General features: G+C 40.6%; 6 protein-coding genes across 6 annotated transcripts; 5 read left to right on the forward strand and 1 right to left on the reverse strand.

Moving 5' to 3' along the window:
* Positions 1 to 2912: 2912 nt before the first annotated feature.
* On the forward strand, positions 2913 to 4827 carry rga8_2 (Rho-GTPase-activating protein 8; the record flags this gene model as incomplete). The annotated part of the gene is made up of 4 exons (XM_064829786.1): positions 2913 to 2992; positions 3046 to 3380; positions 3585 to 4337; positions 4397 to 4827. 4 exons carry the CDS (start codon positions 2913 to 2915, stop codon positions 4825 to 4827), a joined length of 1599 nt encoding a protein of 532 aa, XP_064682288.1.
* Positions 4828 to 6328: 1501 nt separating this feature from the next.
* On the forward strand, positions 6329 to 6810 carry AOS1 (E1 ubiquitin-activating protein aos1; the record flags this gene model as incomplete). Its single annotated transcript, XM_064829787.1, has 2 exons — positions 6329 to 6388; positions 6448 to 6810. The coding sequence occupies 2 exons, from the start codon at positions 6329 to 6331 to the stop codon at positions 6808 to 6810; spliced, it is 423 nt and encodes a 140-aa protein (XP_064682289.1).
* Positions 6811 to 7723: 913 nt separating this feature from the next.
* ATC70_010575 (uncharacterized protein) lies at positions 7724 to 8743 on the reverse strand (the record flags this gene model as incomplete). The annotated part of the gene is made up of 2 exons (XM_064829788.1): positions 7724 to 7976; positions 8040 to 8743. 2 exons carry the CDS (start codon positions 8741 to 8743, stop codon positions 7724 to 7726), a joined length of 957 nt encoding a protein of 318 aa, XP_064682290.1.
* Positions 8744 to 9058: 315 nt separating this feature from the next.
* On the forward strand, positions 9059 to 10737 carry HRT1 (RING-box protein hrt1; the record flags this gene model as incomplete). Its single annotated transcript, XM_064829789.1, has 6 exons — positions 9059 to 9221; positions 9278 to 9607; positions 9669 to 10065; positions 10124 to 10288; positions 10347 to 10442; positions 10500 to 10737. The coding sequence occupies 6 exons, from the start codon at positions 9059 to 9061 to the stop codon at positions 10735 to 10737; spliced, it is 1389 nt and encodes a 462-aa protein (XP_064682291.1).
* A 2043-nt stretch (positions 10738 to 12780) lies between these two features.
* FMP32_3 (Protein fmp32, mitochondrial) lies at positions 12781 to 14256 on the forward strand (the record flags this gene model as incomplete). Its single annotated transcript, XM_064829790.1, has 7 exons — positions 12781 to 13009; positions 13084 to 13179; positions 13246 to 13382; positions 13441 to 13481; positions 13539 to 13635; positions 13691 to 13754; positions 13826 to 14256. The coding sequence occupies 7 exons, from the start codon at positions 12781 to 12783 to the stop codon at positions 14254 to 14256; spliced, it is 1095 nt and encodes a 364-aa protein (XP_064682292.1).
* A 350-nt stretch (positions 14257 to 14606) lies between these two features.
* Positions 14607 to 16361, forward strand: ATC70_010578 (uncharacterized protein; the record flags this gene model as incomplete). The annotated part of the gene is made up of 4 exons (XM_064829791.1): positions 14607 to 14737; positions 14797 to 15211; positions 15272 to 15384; positions 15437 to 16361. 4 exons carry the CDS (start codon positions 14607 to 14609, stop codon positions 16359 to 16361), a joined length of 1584 nt encoding a protein of 527 aa, XP_064682293.1.
* Positions 16362 to 16481: the final 120 nt, after the last annotated feature.

Consider the following 16481-nt stretch of genomic DNA (forward strand, 5'->3'; position numbering starts at 1 on the left):
ACGTAACAGAAGATGATATATGGTACAGATGCATGTTTTGTTGTTTAATGTGGTTGCTGCTCATGTTTGTCATACAAATGTCATAATGTTTCTTGTTTGTATTACTCGACATTGCATACAAGTCTGGTCGAGACTTGCGCATATCGCATCTGATAATCAACCAACACTACTTCCAATACTAGATCTTCGTCTGTTAAAGTTATATTCATTGACTAAATTCAGTGTAACATGAAGGCTTGAGCTTGAACTGTATCTTGCGATTGACCTTCTACCACTTCCCCCCCCCCCCGCGGCATCATGGTGCTTTACACTATCCTCTGGTACGATCCACTGAAAACGCACTGCTATTGTTTGTTGGTTGCCATCCATGATGCATGACGTCAAGATACCCCCCCCTATTTCACCAGTAAATACTCTTACAAACGCTGTATAGGATCATTTGTGTAAGTTGTAGAGATACAAAAGGAATATAATCAGCATGATTATTTACTTTTCTACATGATTTTCTCACAAACATTCGTATATATTGCCTCGGGGATACCCGACTTGCGAGTACTAAATGAGAAAAGGTATCACAAGCTCTAAACCAGCTAGATGGTATGGAGAAATATACAATTAAAGAATCAGTCAATCAAAAAATTTCCCTGTAAACAAAGGCAAGTATAAGGTTTGTGAAATACAGAATGATGAGGACATTATCATATTACCTAAGCCGTTGAATGATCAAATGGAGGATTTTCATTTCTACGGCATGACATGCTGAAGAAGTTTCTTCTACTGAGTTGTTATGTACATCCCTCTTCATGGATCTTGCCTTCTATTGATATCAAAACCCAAACGGCGGTCGATTTACCCCACTTTACCACTCGATTTCCCAACATCAAGTGTCATAATTGCAGACAAATATGAAGACTTGAATATATATACAAGAAAAGAACTTTCTGAAAGGAGAAATACCCAAAAAAAAGGCATTTACCCAGGATGATTTGCTTTTTTTTTTGGCATTTAATCTCTTTTTAGTCCTCATCAGCTGTTCATAGAGAGGATCTATCAAAGTTTTGATACTCTTGAAGCCAAACACAAGGCCCAAATGCTCTTCAAAATAACCAATATATATTTAAAATCTGATAAGGATGATAGAATCAGTGCGCTGAAAATCCTTATAAATACGTTAGACACTTACCACACAGCAAAAGGCAAGATACTACAATAGAATCATTAATAATGGGCACCGGGAAGTTTCTGGTGAAAGTGGCGGCAAATGTGTTGAGCTGATCAGCGTTGTGCCCATTTGTGATGGCAACGGAGGTGCACTGATGAGTGGGTTATCATTTATAGCCGTACCGCCCATGACCTTTGATTTTGAGCCTACGTCAGTGCCATGATCGCCAAAAGACGTGCCTTCCTGTTGTATTTGAAGATGGATTGCCTTAAGTTGGATCTCGTTGCTTCTTCTATCTTCCACTCTAAAGATACACTTAGGCATATTGATCAATGCTAATTCGAAGATGTCAAAAGGATCAATATGAATGGAAACCAAACGTAATTGCTGACCACTGAATGTATATTCTGATTGTGCTTCTCCCACTGCTTGTCCAACATTTCGGTCTGAAGCTAGAATGAGGATATAACTTCCAGGAAGGATCAAGGCCAAGACACTCTCCTCGAAATCAGATTTATTAAATCGGTAATCGCAACAGGACCCAGTTAGAATACGATGGAAATCTCAGATGTACGCAAAGACGAGGTTGTGGTCTTGACAGACGCGTTCTCATAGAGAGCACAGCTGTGAACAGGGACGTCGGGTGAAACTTGCTCCAGCAAAGCTCTTTATTCCATTCCTCCTTATGGTAGCCGCTGTTGTTACAGATGCAAAGAAGCAACCAGCCTTGTCTCTAAAAAGCGCAATACTATTTGTAGTATTCAGATATACGGTTTCATCATTTGCTAAATATAAAGCCTATGAACAATTGAAGCAAACTTTGATAGATACCTCTCTAATGTACTGACTTGTTCTGAAAACAGTTGAACGAAAAGAAGGCGAGCAGAAAGACACCGTGCTTTTATTCTTCTAGTCAAAATTAATTTAAATATAACTGATGCAAGCTCGTTTAGAATGGAGTGGTATATCGAAGTATTTTTCTGTTACTAAACAAGTTGCACGCTATTTACTAAACCCTATGCTTAGACTTGAGGAAAGTCAATAATCTGAAATCACAAAATTAAAAGAGTGCATTGCATCGGTACAAATCACAAAGCCTCTCTCAGAAGGGCTATTTGACTACAGCTATGTACACATGAAAATTAGTTACTAGAATGCATTATGATTACAAGTAGCTTATGTAATACCATAGTGAGTACATTTCTGTTTTCTCACAATGCGATTTAACTTTTGAGGAGAATATTTGATTGACTGATTCTGTAATTGTATATTTCCCCATATAAATTAGTTGCCTTAGGGTTTGTGGTACCTTTCCTTGTGTCGTACTCTAAGTTCATCTACGAAATGAAGGTGTCGCTACATTATGTCATGCAATATATGGAATTCTTTTTTACTCAACATGGCCTTTGAAAGCATAGAGAATAGATTTAGGTTGCTAAATAACAATAAAATGAAGCAGAGATGCTTTGTATTCCCTCGAGGCGCACTGAAATGAACACAATATCGTTAATCCAAGAAGCCAAACGATCCGTACTTGTAACTTAATTTTCACGCCTGAAAGAAACTTACTGGCTCATACCAATGCCATCATCTGACCATATGTATAACCAAAAGGCGTATATACATTTCTCCATTTGGTCTCGATCAAAGAGAATCAAAAAAAAAAAAAAAAAAACTATAAATACAATTAAACATTTGCCATCATCTTCGTTTGTTTAATTGGCACATCAAAAATCTACATTATATTCATATGTCACCGATTATACCGCCTTCTTCGAATAAAAACTCACAAGGATCAGCCAAATCAGATTACGGTCTGACATTATACCTGTAAGTAGATGCCACCAAACATTGGCTGTGCAAGACACTAAACATCTCTGCAGCATAACAGCCTTCTCTGCCATCGGTGGTTTCTTGTTTGGTTATGATTTTGGGGTCACGAGTGGTGTGATGGCCATGCCTCAGTTCCAGGAGTACTTTAATCCATTAACACCTGAAATTAAGGGCGCCCTAAACTCTTTGATGGGTTGTGGGGCTGTCTTTGGCTGTTTGCTCGCAGGCGTACTCTCTGATCGTTTTGGCCGTCGTGACAGTATTGGTGGTTTCGCATTAGTTTTTATTGTAGGTGGCGTTCTCCAAGCTGCTTCTCACAACATTGAAATGCAATTAGTTGGCAGATTCATCTCTGGTATCTCTGTAGGCGCTTGTTCAGTCTTGTGTAGGTCTTTGACAGCCCGTGAACTTTTTTTGATATGACATCTAACAATGAAGAATGATTTTCATAGCACCAATGTACAATGCAGAGCTTGCTCCTAAAGAGATTCGCGGCAGATTGATCGGTTTTCAGCAATTGATGATAGGCATGCATAGTTTTACGCAATATAAAACGATTTAGCAAGCATTAACACGTCCGTGCTAATAGATACGGGTATGTTGATATCAGCATGGCTGGATTATGGCACGATTTACGTTCAAAATGACTGGTCATGGCGTATTCCTTACTTGGTTCAAGTTGCACCTGCTATCCTTTTGGCTTCATGTCCCTTCCTCTTGCCTCGTAGTCCTAGGTGGCTAGTTGAGAAAGGCAGACACGAAGAAGCCATTAAAACACTAGCCTATGTGCATGGTAGAGGCGATGTCAATCACCCTTACGTTTTGCAAGAATTCAACGAAATCAAGGACAACGTTCAATTAGAGAACAACGTCGCCGTCGATTCTTATATAAGCATGATCAAAGATCCCAGAAACCGTCGTGTGCTTTGGGTTGGCTGCTCTGTTGCCATCTTCCAACAACTGACAGGTGCCAATGTCATCATGTACTACGCTGCATTCATGTTCCAACAAGCTGGTCTTCAAGGTTCATTGTCATTACTAGCTAACGGTATTGACTACGCTGTCATGGTTATCTTTTGCGTGCCTGGTATGATTCTAGTCGATAGAGTAGGTCGTATCAAATTGATGGTCATTGGTTCTATTGGTATGTGTGCGTGCTTCTTCCTCATGGCTGGTCTCTATGGTGGTGTTGGTTACACTGAATGGAATGAAGAACAGCTGAGTCATGTCATAAACATGAGTTCAAACCCTTCTGCTGAGCATGCTGTCATTGCATTCATTTTTATCTTTGTTGCATTTTATGCTACTACTTGGGCTCCCGTGGCTTGGATCTATATTGCTGGTACGTGAATCCATATCATCATACTTTGAATGACACCGTGTACTTATTTTCAATGCTAGAAATTTTTCCCTTGAGAATCAGAAGTAAAGGTTTTGCATTGGCATCAGCAATCCTTTGGGTTGGTAATATCTTGGTTGGACAGGTCACTCCTATCCTCATGGACAAGATTACTTGGGGTACCTATGTCTTATATGGCGTTATCGGTCTCGTTATGCTTGTCTGGATGTTCTTGTTTGCGCCAGAACCCAAGGGTCTTTCTTTAGAAGAAATTGAAGTTGTGTTCCACGGCCCTCTCATTGTGACAAACTTGAACTACGAAGAATACATCAAAGCACATCATGATGATGTTGAGAGAATCCGTGCTGAAGTAGGTGCTGCCGCTGGTGGTCATTACCAAACAGAGAAGATTCAGAGAGACGACTCTTTCGACAATGGCTCTACAGGTGATAGTAGCAACGATGAAAAAGTCAAAGTTGATACCAAACCATAATTAATAATCATTTATACATATTTAATCAATAAACATTTATTTTTACTGAAACAACATCCGCTATTTACAATAATACTGACTGTTACTGCACAGCTTTAATAGTAAATGGGGTTGATTTCCAAAAATCAAGCCTCCCAGAAACATGCTTTCGTTACAAAAGCAAGATAAATAATCTACGCTAAACTGTGGGGGGGGGGGGGTTTCTAATCCGCATTCGCCACTTACTAGCTTCAGAAGCGCCAATTGTCTCCAGTTTAGGACAGATACTGATATTGCCAGCCAACTGAACATTTAAACATCGGTCTCCACTTTTTGACCAGATTGGCCAAATGTTGATCAAAATCGACCTGTTTGATCTATTTTGTCACATTGGACTATGAGTTCTGTGATAATCCCCCCTATACTTCCTAATGCATTCTAAAAGTACTCTTCAAGGCGCATCCAATGGTGCTAATTACTATACATGTTTTGAATAAACTTATTGAGCAAATCTGGAATACATGAAATGAGGTTTTTGGCAAAAATGTCGAGAGTTTACATATGAAAATCTCAAAAACCAAGTTTCAGCGGTTGCTTTGGATCAAGAGAAGCATTTTGATGTAATATACACCATAACAAAAGTCTTCGTTTTCAAGGGCAAAAACACGATCGTTTGATTTTCGATAAAAATCATGAGGTATATCATTCATGGTTTTTGGTCGATTTTTGACGATCCCAAAAAAAAAGTTGAGCAAAGATGTCAGAAAGTAGCTGCTAGACAAGAGCAATTGTTTGCCGCTATTCCGGCGGTCTAAAACGGCTTCTAGCGCGAGGAATTAGAGCTCAAGGTTTTCCAGATTTAGCTGTAATTCGTATGTTTTGGAGTAGTAGGGAGGTATTGTAAGTATGCTGAGTACCCATATGTGATTTGATACCATTGGTAACGATGTGGAACGTCTCAAAAGAGGCAGGTCCGCAGTTGTAGACCCTTCATAGAGCCCTCGCATGATGGCAAGCAGCAAAAAACTGCAGTTTTGGGCGTGTATTAGTAGGAACAGCTAATTATAAAAGAAAACGTGCGTAAACTAGAGCCATACTAGAGCACGTATATCATTGTGTGTTGTCGCTAGACTTGTACCTTTGAAAAGCAAAAATCCGTGCTAGCAAGAGGTTCATGTATGGCAGATTGCAGTATGGTGACCTTATTACATCTTGGTATGGTGACACTTTCTGATATTCATGGAAGCCACGGATACTTATCTGCAAGAGCACTCCCCGAATAGGAGATAATTAATCGGTTGTTGTGAGCTCTACACATGTGTAAACGTTGTGCCAAAGGTATTACGCACACTAAACCTCCTAATTCAAGGAGCAAATGTACTAATTCAAAGAATCAAATATTTGAAATGCGCACCAATGGCACCTGAATCAACCACACATATAAAAATGTGGCCTAAAAAACTTTCCTCTGTTTCTCTTCTCTTCTGTTTTCTCTTAATTAAAACAAGACTAATTGAACAACATGAATCAAAATCAACAAGTGAAGAGAAAGACAATTGATGACTACGATATGAACAAAGAGGTAATGATTGATGTGCATGGCCTTCATAGACTTGAATTGACACATCTGTCAAACGTTAGGACACAGTGAAGCGTATGATGCATGCATTGCCTTCCACTTCCTCTTATCCATTAACACAAGATTACTTGCCTTCACCGGCAGAAGATCACCATATGGAAGAGATTCTAGTCCAACCTACACATACAACATGCACAGCGCCAACAGCAGTACCTGCTCCATCACCACAAACAGCACAATCAGATTTACCAATGCGTCCTTCAACGCCACCTCTAGGAATGACTTTATCTCACTACAATCCTGAAACTGGGTCCTACACATCATCACAAATCAACTCTGACAACGAGATCAAAGACAGAATATGCTCTGGAATGACTCCTGTGTATCGTGCGCCATTTGAGAGATGGGGATCTTGTCTTATTTAATAGATGTGAGGCTCATTGTTACTATTGCACAAAGGGAACGCACTCTTGGTTTAGAGCCCCTCTTCCAATGTGATTTTAAAGCCGGGCGTTTGATATCTCCTTAATTTAGGTTGTAAATAAACATTAAATGTTGAATTGAGTCCTTAAACTTGAACATCTCACGTTTTTTTCTGTGGAAAATATAATTATAGCTACGCTCAGCGATTGAGCCAACAAGAATAGTAACGTGAGGCTGCTTCAGAATGTTTTACCGAAGTGAGTAACGTCGGTCCCGAGACAAAGCAACTCAAACGTCGAGCCTTGCAGGATGTAGCCAAGACAGAGCAATCTTTTCGCTGGACATCTCACCCATAGTGTAGATCTTTGGCGATCTGGATCCCTAAAAGGTCGATGGTTCCTCTTTGCAAGCACATGGGTTGTCGTTTAATGTCCAGAAAGGCCTTTTCATAAGGCTCGAGTGTCGTCGTATTTGCCGAAAAATCTTCATCTGCAATCTAACTGGCCATGTTGTAATTTAGCGCTAGACTTGCCTAGTACCCCGTTTAAATTAGGCTTTAAATCTAAATTGGCCAATCCGATGCACTATTTGGCGTACAACAGAACCATCGATGTCTCAAATACACCACCCCCTTGACATTGTGCTTCACACGCAGACACACACACGCACATGCAAGACGTTGCCATGACATTATGAAATATGACCATCTTTAGCAACGGTCCCATTTATTTGTTTAAGCTTTTTTGATCTGCATGGAACTCAACAAACACTACAGCACAATAAGCGTACAGGAAAACGAGGAGTGGGGCAAGACAAGATTTATTGCACTATATAATGTAATGATGAGGCTATGCAAAGAGAAAGAAGGTTCATGTGATATGATATGCTTGTAATATGAGAAATGAGTATATATGCTTAAATTGCAATATTTCCTTCAAAGAATGAAGAGGAGGGTCGAATGCCGTTATCGAATTCCATGTGTAGATGTGAACTGAAAGGCATGCAACCTTCAAACATGGCCTCAGACATGAGCGTACTCAGCGTTTCTACAGTGTTTGTATCATTCTCTAAAATGTGGTTTCTTAATCTTCTCAAGCTGTTCCAAACGATGGATAAAATGGCAGCAGATGTTGAGGAGCCTGGGATACCAGGATGGTGAATTGGTATTCTATCAAATCAAAACAAGAGATTAGCATGTTTGGTTGCAAAATAGCATATTACTAGCGGTTACCTATCAAGATTTACTTGCCTTTTTGATGTGAATTTGATATTATCATTATGATATCTCCTTGTAGCACCGTTATCTGCTTCATCTGACAATAATGTGCTGTTCACTTCGTCAGCTGACGACACCCCATTTGTTAATTTCTGAGAATTCAAGCCTGCTGCAGTTGGTACAAAAGAGGGAGGCTGGACATCATTATCGTTGCTCATGGCGAATGAAGGTGGTGTAATACCGCCGTGAGGTAACGTTATGTCGACCTCATTGGAGCCATTCTCCATGAGTCTATGTATGGCCTTTTTAAATTCATCTGAATCAGAGTCATCGTCTTCCACGGATGATGGTGCATTGCTTGCACTGGTCGTTGTGTTTTGGTCTGAGGAGTCCTCTAATAGAAACGTGCCAGTGCCATCATGAGAGGGTAGAAATGCGATGGAATTTTGATGCTCAAAATCTGAATCAGTGTCTGATATAATGCGGGTAGATGAAGCATAGGATTCAGTCTCTGATGTGAATATAGGCGACGAGGTTGATTGTAGTGCTGAACTAATTACATGCCAGTCTGTGTCAGAGTCTGACATGGATTGATAGCCATTATGATGGTATTGTTGTGGCTGCTGTGCTGGATCATTGCTGTCGGAATATTCTTCAGATGAAAATGCGCTAGATGTGAATCTGTGAGTGGGTCTTCTTTGTTGCTGAGCAAAAGCCATTATATCAAGTAGTAGAAAAGAGAGAAAGAAAGAAAGAGAGAGAGAGAGAGAGAGAGAGAGAGAGACAGAGAGATTATGAAAAATGAAAACCTTCTTATTGGGTTTCCTGCTTTTCTTGCATGAATGGAAACCTCATTCAGTCTTACCAAACGAGAACCTCTCGTGACTATATAAGCAGTAGCTGAATTGAACATCCGTTGGCAGATCAGATAATCTATAGATGGTGGTCTATCATTCAGAGTATAAAAAGTTCTACCGAGAAATGAATCGAACACATTTCTTCTGCTTTCTCTTCACATCTACCATTGAATTAATATGGCAACTGAGTATACTCCTCCTGCACCTGGGTCCAAGATCATCATTGTCGGCGGCGGTTGCTTTGGTTTATCCACCGCTTATGCTTTGGCATTGAAGCATCAATACGACATTTGGGTCTTTGACAGACAGGCAATTCCTGCTAACGATGCAGCATCTTGTGGTAAGTGCTCTAACATACACTTGAAGCAGTTTGGCCTGACTGTGTCCATGCGACAGACATCAACAAGATTGTCCGCATGGATTATGCCAATGACACTCTGTACATGCACTTGATGGTCGAGGCATTTGGTATGTGGCGCCAATGGAACAAGGAAAGAGCCGAAAAGAATCTGGAGCCTGTTTTCCATCAAAGCGGCGTCTTGCTGTTCTCAGGCAAGGACAAGTTTTCAGACTTTGAGAGAGATTGTATGAAGAACATTCGTGAGGCAGGCTATGGCCATTTCATTGAAGAGTTCATTAGTCCAGAACAAATCATTGAGAAATTCCCACAATTCCAAAAGGCAGTTGAGAATGGGTTCAATACAGCTTATTTGAACAAGGAAGGAGGTAATCGTCTTGAGATATGATGTGTGCTACAGTGATTGACTATTTGTTTGTACACACATAGGTTGGTGCAACTCGTCTGAAGCTGTGAAACACATTTACAACAAATGCCTTGACCTGGATGTCCATTTTGTTACTGGAATGGACACTGGCTGCTTGGACAGTCTCTACTGCGATCCCAAATCACCAAATACAGTGGTAGGCATCAAGACAGCAGATGGCAAGATCCACTACGGTGATAGAGTATTGTTGACTACGGGATCATGGACGAGTGGTGTGGTGGACATGCACAAACAAGTCGTGGCAACAGGTCAACAGGTCATCCACTTTCAGCCTCCACAGCATTTGAGAAGAGAGTGGGAAAAATTGCCTGTCTGGTGTGGTGATCTATCTAATACAGGCTACTATGGCTTCCCTTGCAACGCAGATGGCAAGATGAAGATAGGCAAGCATCACAGCGGGTGAGTTATCGCTTCTAGGTGTCTGAAAGAGTGCGTGTTTAACCTTTTATCTTGCTAGCTATCTTAATCCTCGTGCCACTGACGAGGTATCCGTACCTAGAACGCAAGTGACACATACTGGAGACACTATTCCTATTGGTGCTCTGCGTGAGTTCCGTCAGTTTATGGGTAAATTTCTTCCTGAGACTTCAAATCTAGACATCTCCTTTGGAAGAGTGTGTTGGTGAGTGAATATGTAGATTGTGAATGTGTTTGCAGGTGCTCACCAAAATGCAAAAAAGGTACTCTGATTCAATTGATGGCGATTTTGTCATTGGTCCTCATCCAGACTACAAGAATCTCCTAGTAGCTTGTGGTGATTCGGGTCATGGACTCAAGTAAGTATATCAATTGGGCGACTAAATCCAGAGTACTCACTCACACATGGGGTACAGATTCATTCCAGTTATTGGATTCAAAATTAGAGATATTGTAGAAGGCATTGATACCGAATACAGCCGTGCATGGGCATGGCGTAACATGCAAACTCAAGATACCAAATTAGACGGTTTGCGTGCGGACGCTTTGCTTCAAAGATTGATCTTGTGCGAAGATAATAACGCTGATTGTAGAATGTGTCATGTCGATGAGTTTAAGGCTTCTTTCGATCATGCTAGTGCGGCTAAAATTTAATCGCTAGATGAGAATCGTTAGATAATCTTGTACAATAAACCTTATTTATATTTTCAGAAATGTACTGTACCTAATCAAGACATGTTAACAGCAAACGGTTGTCCCTGGACCTGCTATCTTGCGGATACATATTAAAATTCACTTTTTAAGCCTTCACTAGTACTTGAGATTCTCATGTAATTGACATATAGCTGTGGATTTAGCTCTTCTGGGATGCTCTACATCGGTATCAATGGTATCAAATCACATATGGGTACTCAGCATACTTACAATACCTCCTACTACTCCAAAACATACGAATTACAGCTAAATCTGGAAAACCTTGAGCTCTAATTCCTCGCACTAGAAGCCGTTTTAGACCGCCGGAATAGCGGCAAACAATTGCTCTTGTCTAGCAGCTACTTTCTGACATCTTTGCTCAACTTTTTTTTTGGGATCGTCAAAAAATCGACCAAAAACCATGAATGATATACCTCATGATTTTTATCGAAAATCAAACGATCGCGTTTTTGACCTTGAAAACAAAGACTTTTGTTATGGTGTATATTACATCAAAATGCTTCTCTTGATCCAAAGCAACCGCTGAAACTTGGTTTTTGAGATTTTCATATGTAAACTCTCGACATTTTTGCCAAAAACCTCATTTCATGTATTCCAGATTTGCTCAATAAGTTTATTCGAAACATGTATAGTAATTAGCACCATTGGATGCGCCTTGAAGAGTACTTTTTAGAATGCATTAGGAAGTATAGGGGGGATTATCACAGAACTCATAGTCCAATGTGACAAAATAGATCAAACAGGTCGATTTTGATCAACATTTGGCCAATCTGGTCAAAAAGTGGAGACCAGTGTTTAAATGTTCAGTTGGCTGGCAATATCAGTATTGTTTATCCAAATATGAAGTTTGTCGATGTTTGTGAAGCTCATAAGAAGGGAATTGCAAATTTAGATATTCTATAGGTCAATCTAGCTACGGTATTACGCTTTTTTGTGGGGGTTTCCTATTTGTTTGATTTAATTGCTGCAAATATCGAATCCAAATGCGAAGCTTGGGGATATACATGCCACAAATCAAGCTTTGGGTGATTTTATTTGGATGACCGTATTAAGAATGGTATGTAATCTTGAGTCATCGATGACAAGGCAGTGCTCTTGTATCCTGTTGTCCTAAATTAAAAAAAAAGAGTGATCTTTTAGTATTGATGCATCAATTCAAGCGGCATTCTTTAATAAATTTCTAATAAATTTTTACATCATGCATCAAAAAAACCGTTGGAATCAGTACGATTCTTCAATCCTAGCAAAAGATGTCGCAAAGGAGTATATTAGGAACAATGGGCCATGCTAGAGTCTGTGTTATCGGGTGGCAGTGTATGAGCTGACACTCAGCGCCAGGTGAAGTGGCATGTGAAATGATTTGATGGATCTTGATCTGGCAGCTCTTAGTGACAAGCCTCAGTAGTACAAGCATGGAGAAAGCTCGTTCACACCGAATACGTCCCATGCACTGTTAAATTACTCGATGAGTCTCATTCAGGGCACAATGAAACGAATGAATCTCGACATTTGAATGAATGAACAGGCAGCATTACACTGTCAATAGCACTTGCCATTCAAAGCGACATTGAAACATGATGAGCAATCAAATGATGCCTGCTTGCTAACCAGTTTCAAGCAGCATGTCAATGCGATTGATTGGACATGATAATTTCATTTCACCTTGATCTTATTGGGGACCTAATTTTTAGATTTGACTAAAACAAGCAGATTGGATAGTATGACTGGATATCGGAAAAAATAGGCTGTATGATGTCGAAGCCTGTTGCTACTGCTTATAACCATAAGAGGAAGAGAGGGAGCGAGCGAGGAAGAGAGCGAAGGCAAGGACAGAGACATACACAGCTGATATTGAATCGCAACGTGCAGCTGAAAAATGAGATATAATTCCCTCAGTTCATCCTTTTACTCCTTCTCTCCCTCTCTCTCTCTCCTTTCTTTCTCTTTTGTCAACAACAGTGAAAAACTAGTTTCCGGAAGAATATGTCGAATTCAACTAAAAACTTGGAAAGAGAGCCACTGTTGAACACACATACAACAGGAGGCTCCGTCGTCTCTTACACAGTCAGCAGCCCACAAAATTGTTCAAACAACACTCTCAAAGATCGCTCTGCTGCTCAATCTACAAAGAGAAAGTTGTGGTTTGCCGTCTGTCTAGCATGCTGTTTCTTTGCTACCGAGCTGGTGGCAGGCTACTTTGCTAATTCTTTGGGTAAAGTATATTACTGTGCTGCTCTTGTTTGATCACAACTAAAATTTTTCATTATTTGGGTTAATTGACTATAGCTTTGATGTCCGACGCGTTTCACTTATTATCAGATGTAGCCAGTTTCATCGTTGCATTAGCAGCAATTTACTTGGCAGAGAAGCCAGCAACCAAGAGTAAGTATAGGATTTACCTTTGTAAGACTGGATTTCAGTTAACCAGTCAATGTTGCATTGAAACAGGACACACATTTGGCTTTCATCGTGCTGAGGTTATCGCTGCTCTTGTTTCCGTATTGACAATCTGGGTGCTTACAGGTTTCTTGGTCCATGAAGCCATTCAACGTATTAGAAATCCTCAAGTCATTAATGCTAAATTGGTAAGAACAAGCTGGGTGGTGTGATTTGTACGACTTTTATACTCACAGATAGAGATAGATGTGCATTACAGCAACCATTGGTGTTCTCGTTAACGTTGTGTAAGTGTTGGAAGCAATGAAGTGTCTGTTTGGCGATGATTATTAATGGGAGAGTAGATTGGCCTATGTGTTGGGCGGACATCATCATGGCCATTCGCATGATGAAGAGGAACATGCCCACATTGAAAACGAGACAAGCAATCACACTCACAAGGTTCGAGTAATTCCCCGAATAAGATCGACATCATACTTATCCACCTTACGATTAGGAGACCAACATCAATCTTAGAGCTGCTGCCCTCCATGTACTTGGCGACTTATTGGCCTCTGTCGGTAAGATAAAACGTGATGATGTGCGTATGTGTTATGATACCGAAAGTCTAAGCATTTCAAATCCCATCCAGGTGTGCTTGTTTCATCCATCATCCTGATCTTCAAGCCCGAAATGACATTTGTCGATCCTTTGTGTACCTTTTTCTTTTCGATTTTGGTCTTGTACACAACCTACCACCTTGTCAAGGATTCATTAGCCGTCTTGATGGAAGGTGTGCCTGGAAATATTCACCCTGATTTGATTGAAAAGTCCCTGTTGGATGTGCCTGGTGTCATTGCCGTGCATGATTTGCATGTGTGGACCTTATCTCCCGGTAAATACTCTTTAACCGCTCATATTACCATCGACCATAATGCCAGCAATTATGACGAAGTTTTGTCAAAGGGTCAGCATATTGTCTGTGATGTATATGGTGTTCATCACTCCACTCTCCAAATAGAATCTGAGCAAAGCTCATTTACCAGCCATTGCAACCCTGAATTGTGTGCTGTCAGAGCCTAAATCTATGATTTTTATATATACTTGCATTCTACTTTTTTTTTTTATTTTTTATTTTATTTTATTATTATATATATAAAATATTACATTATAAAGTCATCATTTCCTCTCTCTCTCTCTCCCTTTTTTTTTGACAGCTTTATTGGATTTAAAAGTAGTGCTAAAAATTACATCATTTCTCCATAAACTTGATCAAAATTCAGCATTTACACTAATTTGAATTATAAGCTGCATTGTCTGTTTGGATTGTTACACATGAAATTCATTCTCACAAGCATATTTAAATGCATGTTTTCTCCCGTTCTTTCTTTTCTTCCTTCTTTCAGATATTACCTAAAAACTCTAAAAAAAAAATGACTCAAGACCGATTTATAGGTGCCATTGATCAGGGCACCACATCCACACGATTCGTCATCTTTAATCAAGACGGCAAACTCATAACATGGCATCAAATGGAATTTGAACAGCACTACTCACATCCAGGGTACGTTCTTTCACATAAAAATGTGGGTCCCAGTTCATAGGACTCACACAACCGTACAGATGGGTGGAGCATGATCCCTACGATATTCTGGCTTCTGTCGATACATGTATCGAACATGCCGTGCGCAAGCTTGGACTGATGGGCTACGATGCTTCCAATATTGAATGTGTAGGCATCACAAATCAGCGCGAAACAACTGTCGCATGGGATAGTGAAACTGGACACCCGCTGTGCCCTGCTATTGTTTGGAGCGACAACCGTACTTGCCACACTGTGCAAGAATTAGCTAATCAATCTCACTTGCCCAAGGAACAACAGGGTATTGAAGCCCTTCGTGATATTTGTGGCTTGCCCATCACAACCTACTTCTCAGCTGTTAAATTGAAATGGATGTTGGACCATGTGCCTGAAGTGAAAGAGGCACATGAAAACAACCGCTTACAGTTTGGCACAATCGATACATGGCTAATTTACGTATGTTTGTTTTATGTTCATGCATGGTGTGCAATGTATTTATTTGTTTTGTCTGCATAGAACCTAACGGGAGGTGTTGATCATGGCGGTGTCCTGGTGACAGATGTGACAAACGCAAGCCGCACGATGCTGATGGACATCAACACACTACAGTGGAGTGAGAAAGCAATAAAGTATGTATCCACTTTTACATTGTTTGTTACTCATGCTAACTATTTATATCAGCTTCTTTGGTTTCGGTGGTCTCAAACTGGCTAAAATCATGCCCTCTTCCTCCATCTATGGCAAAATCAGCAGTGGCTCACTTCAAAATGTGCCTATCAGTGGCTGTCTAGGCGATCAACAAAGTGCATTGGTTGGCCAAAAGTGCTTCCGCACGGGTGATGCCAAGAACACATATGGCACTGGCTGCTTCATGTTGTTCAATGTTGGTGATAAGCCTGTGTTCTCCAAGAATGGCCTGCTCAGCACGGTCGCATATCAATTTGATGGTCAATCTCCGGTGTATGCCTTGGAAGGATCGGTCGCTGTTGCTGGCTCGTCTATACAATGGTTGCGAGACAACATGGGCATTATAGACAATGCGCAACAGATCAATGAATTAGCAAGCAAGGTCAAAAGTACGGCAGGCGTCTATTTTGTCACAGCATTCAGCGGTTTGTTTGCGCCTTACTGGAGAAATGATGCTCGAGGCACTATCTGTGGGTTGACACAGTTTACGAAACGAGAGCACATTGCTCGAGCCACACTGGAGGCTGTCTGTTACCAAACTCGAGCCATCCTGGAAGCCATGAACAAAGACGCTCAGCAGCCTTTACGGTCACTCAAGGTGGATGGCGGTGTCTCAAATTCAGATGTGTGTATGCAAATTCAAGCGGATGTGCTGAATATAGAGGTAGATCGACCTGAAATGAGAGAGACAACAGCTCTCGGTGCAGCTATTGCTGCTGGCTTGGCAATGGGCATTTGGAAGAGCATTGATGATCTTCAGCATGTAAACGAAGATGGTCGAACTACATATATATCCCAAATTTCGGATCGCAAGCGTGAAAAAATGTACAATGGATGGAAGGAAGCTATTGAAAGATCGTTCGGGTGGGCTGATGTGCTAGGCCATACATCGGATACGGAGGATGAAGATTACTGCTAGTTGGACGACTGATTGATTCCCCTTCATAATATATAATAAACAGATATTTGGAATTTTAGTTAGAGAAATGCCAATTACGATCTACTGCCGTATTTATTTCCTGCTACTCGAATCATCATT

This window comes from Mucor velutinosus (assembly GCF_035048745.1).
Source record: "Mucor velutinosus strain NIH1002 chromosome Unknown tig00001564, whole genome shotgun sequence".
NCBI lineage: Eukaryota > Fungi > Mucoromycota > Mucoromycetes > Mucorales > Mucoraceae > Mucor > Mucor velutinosus.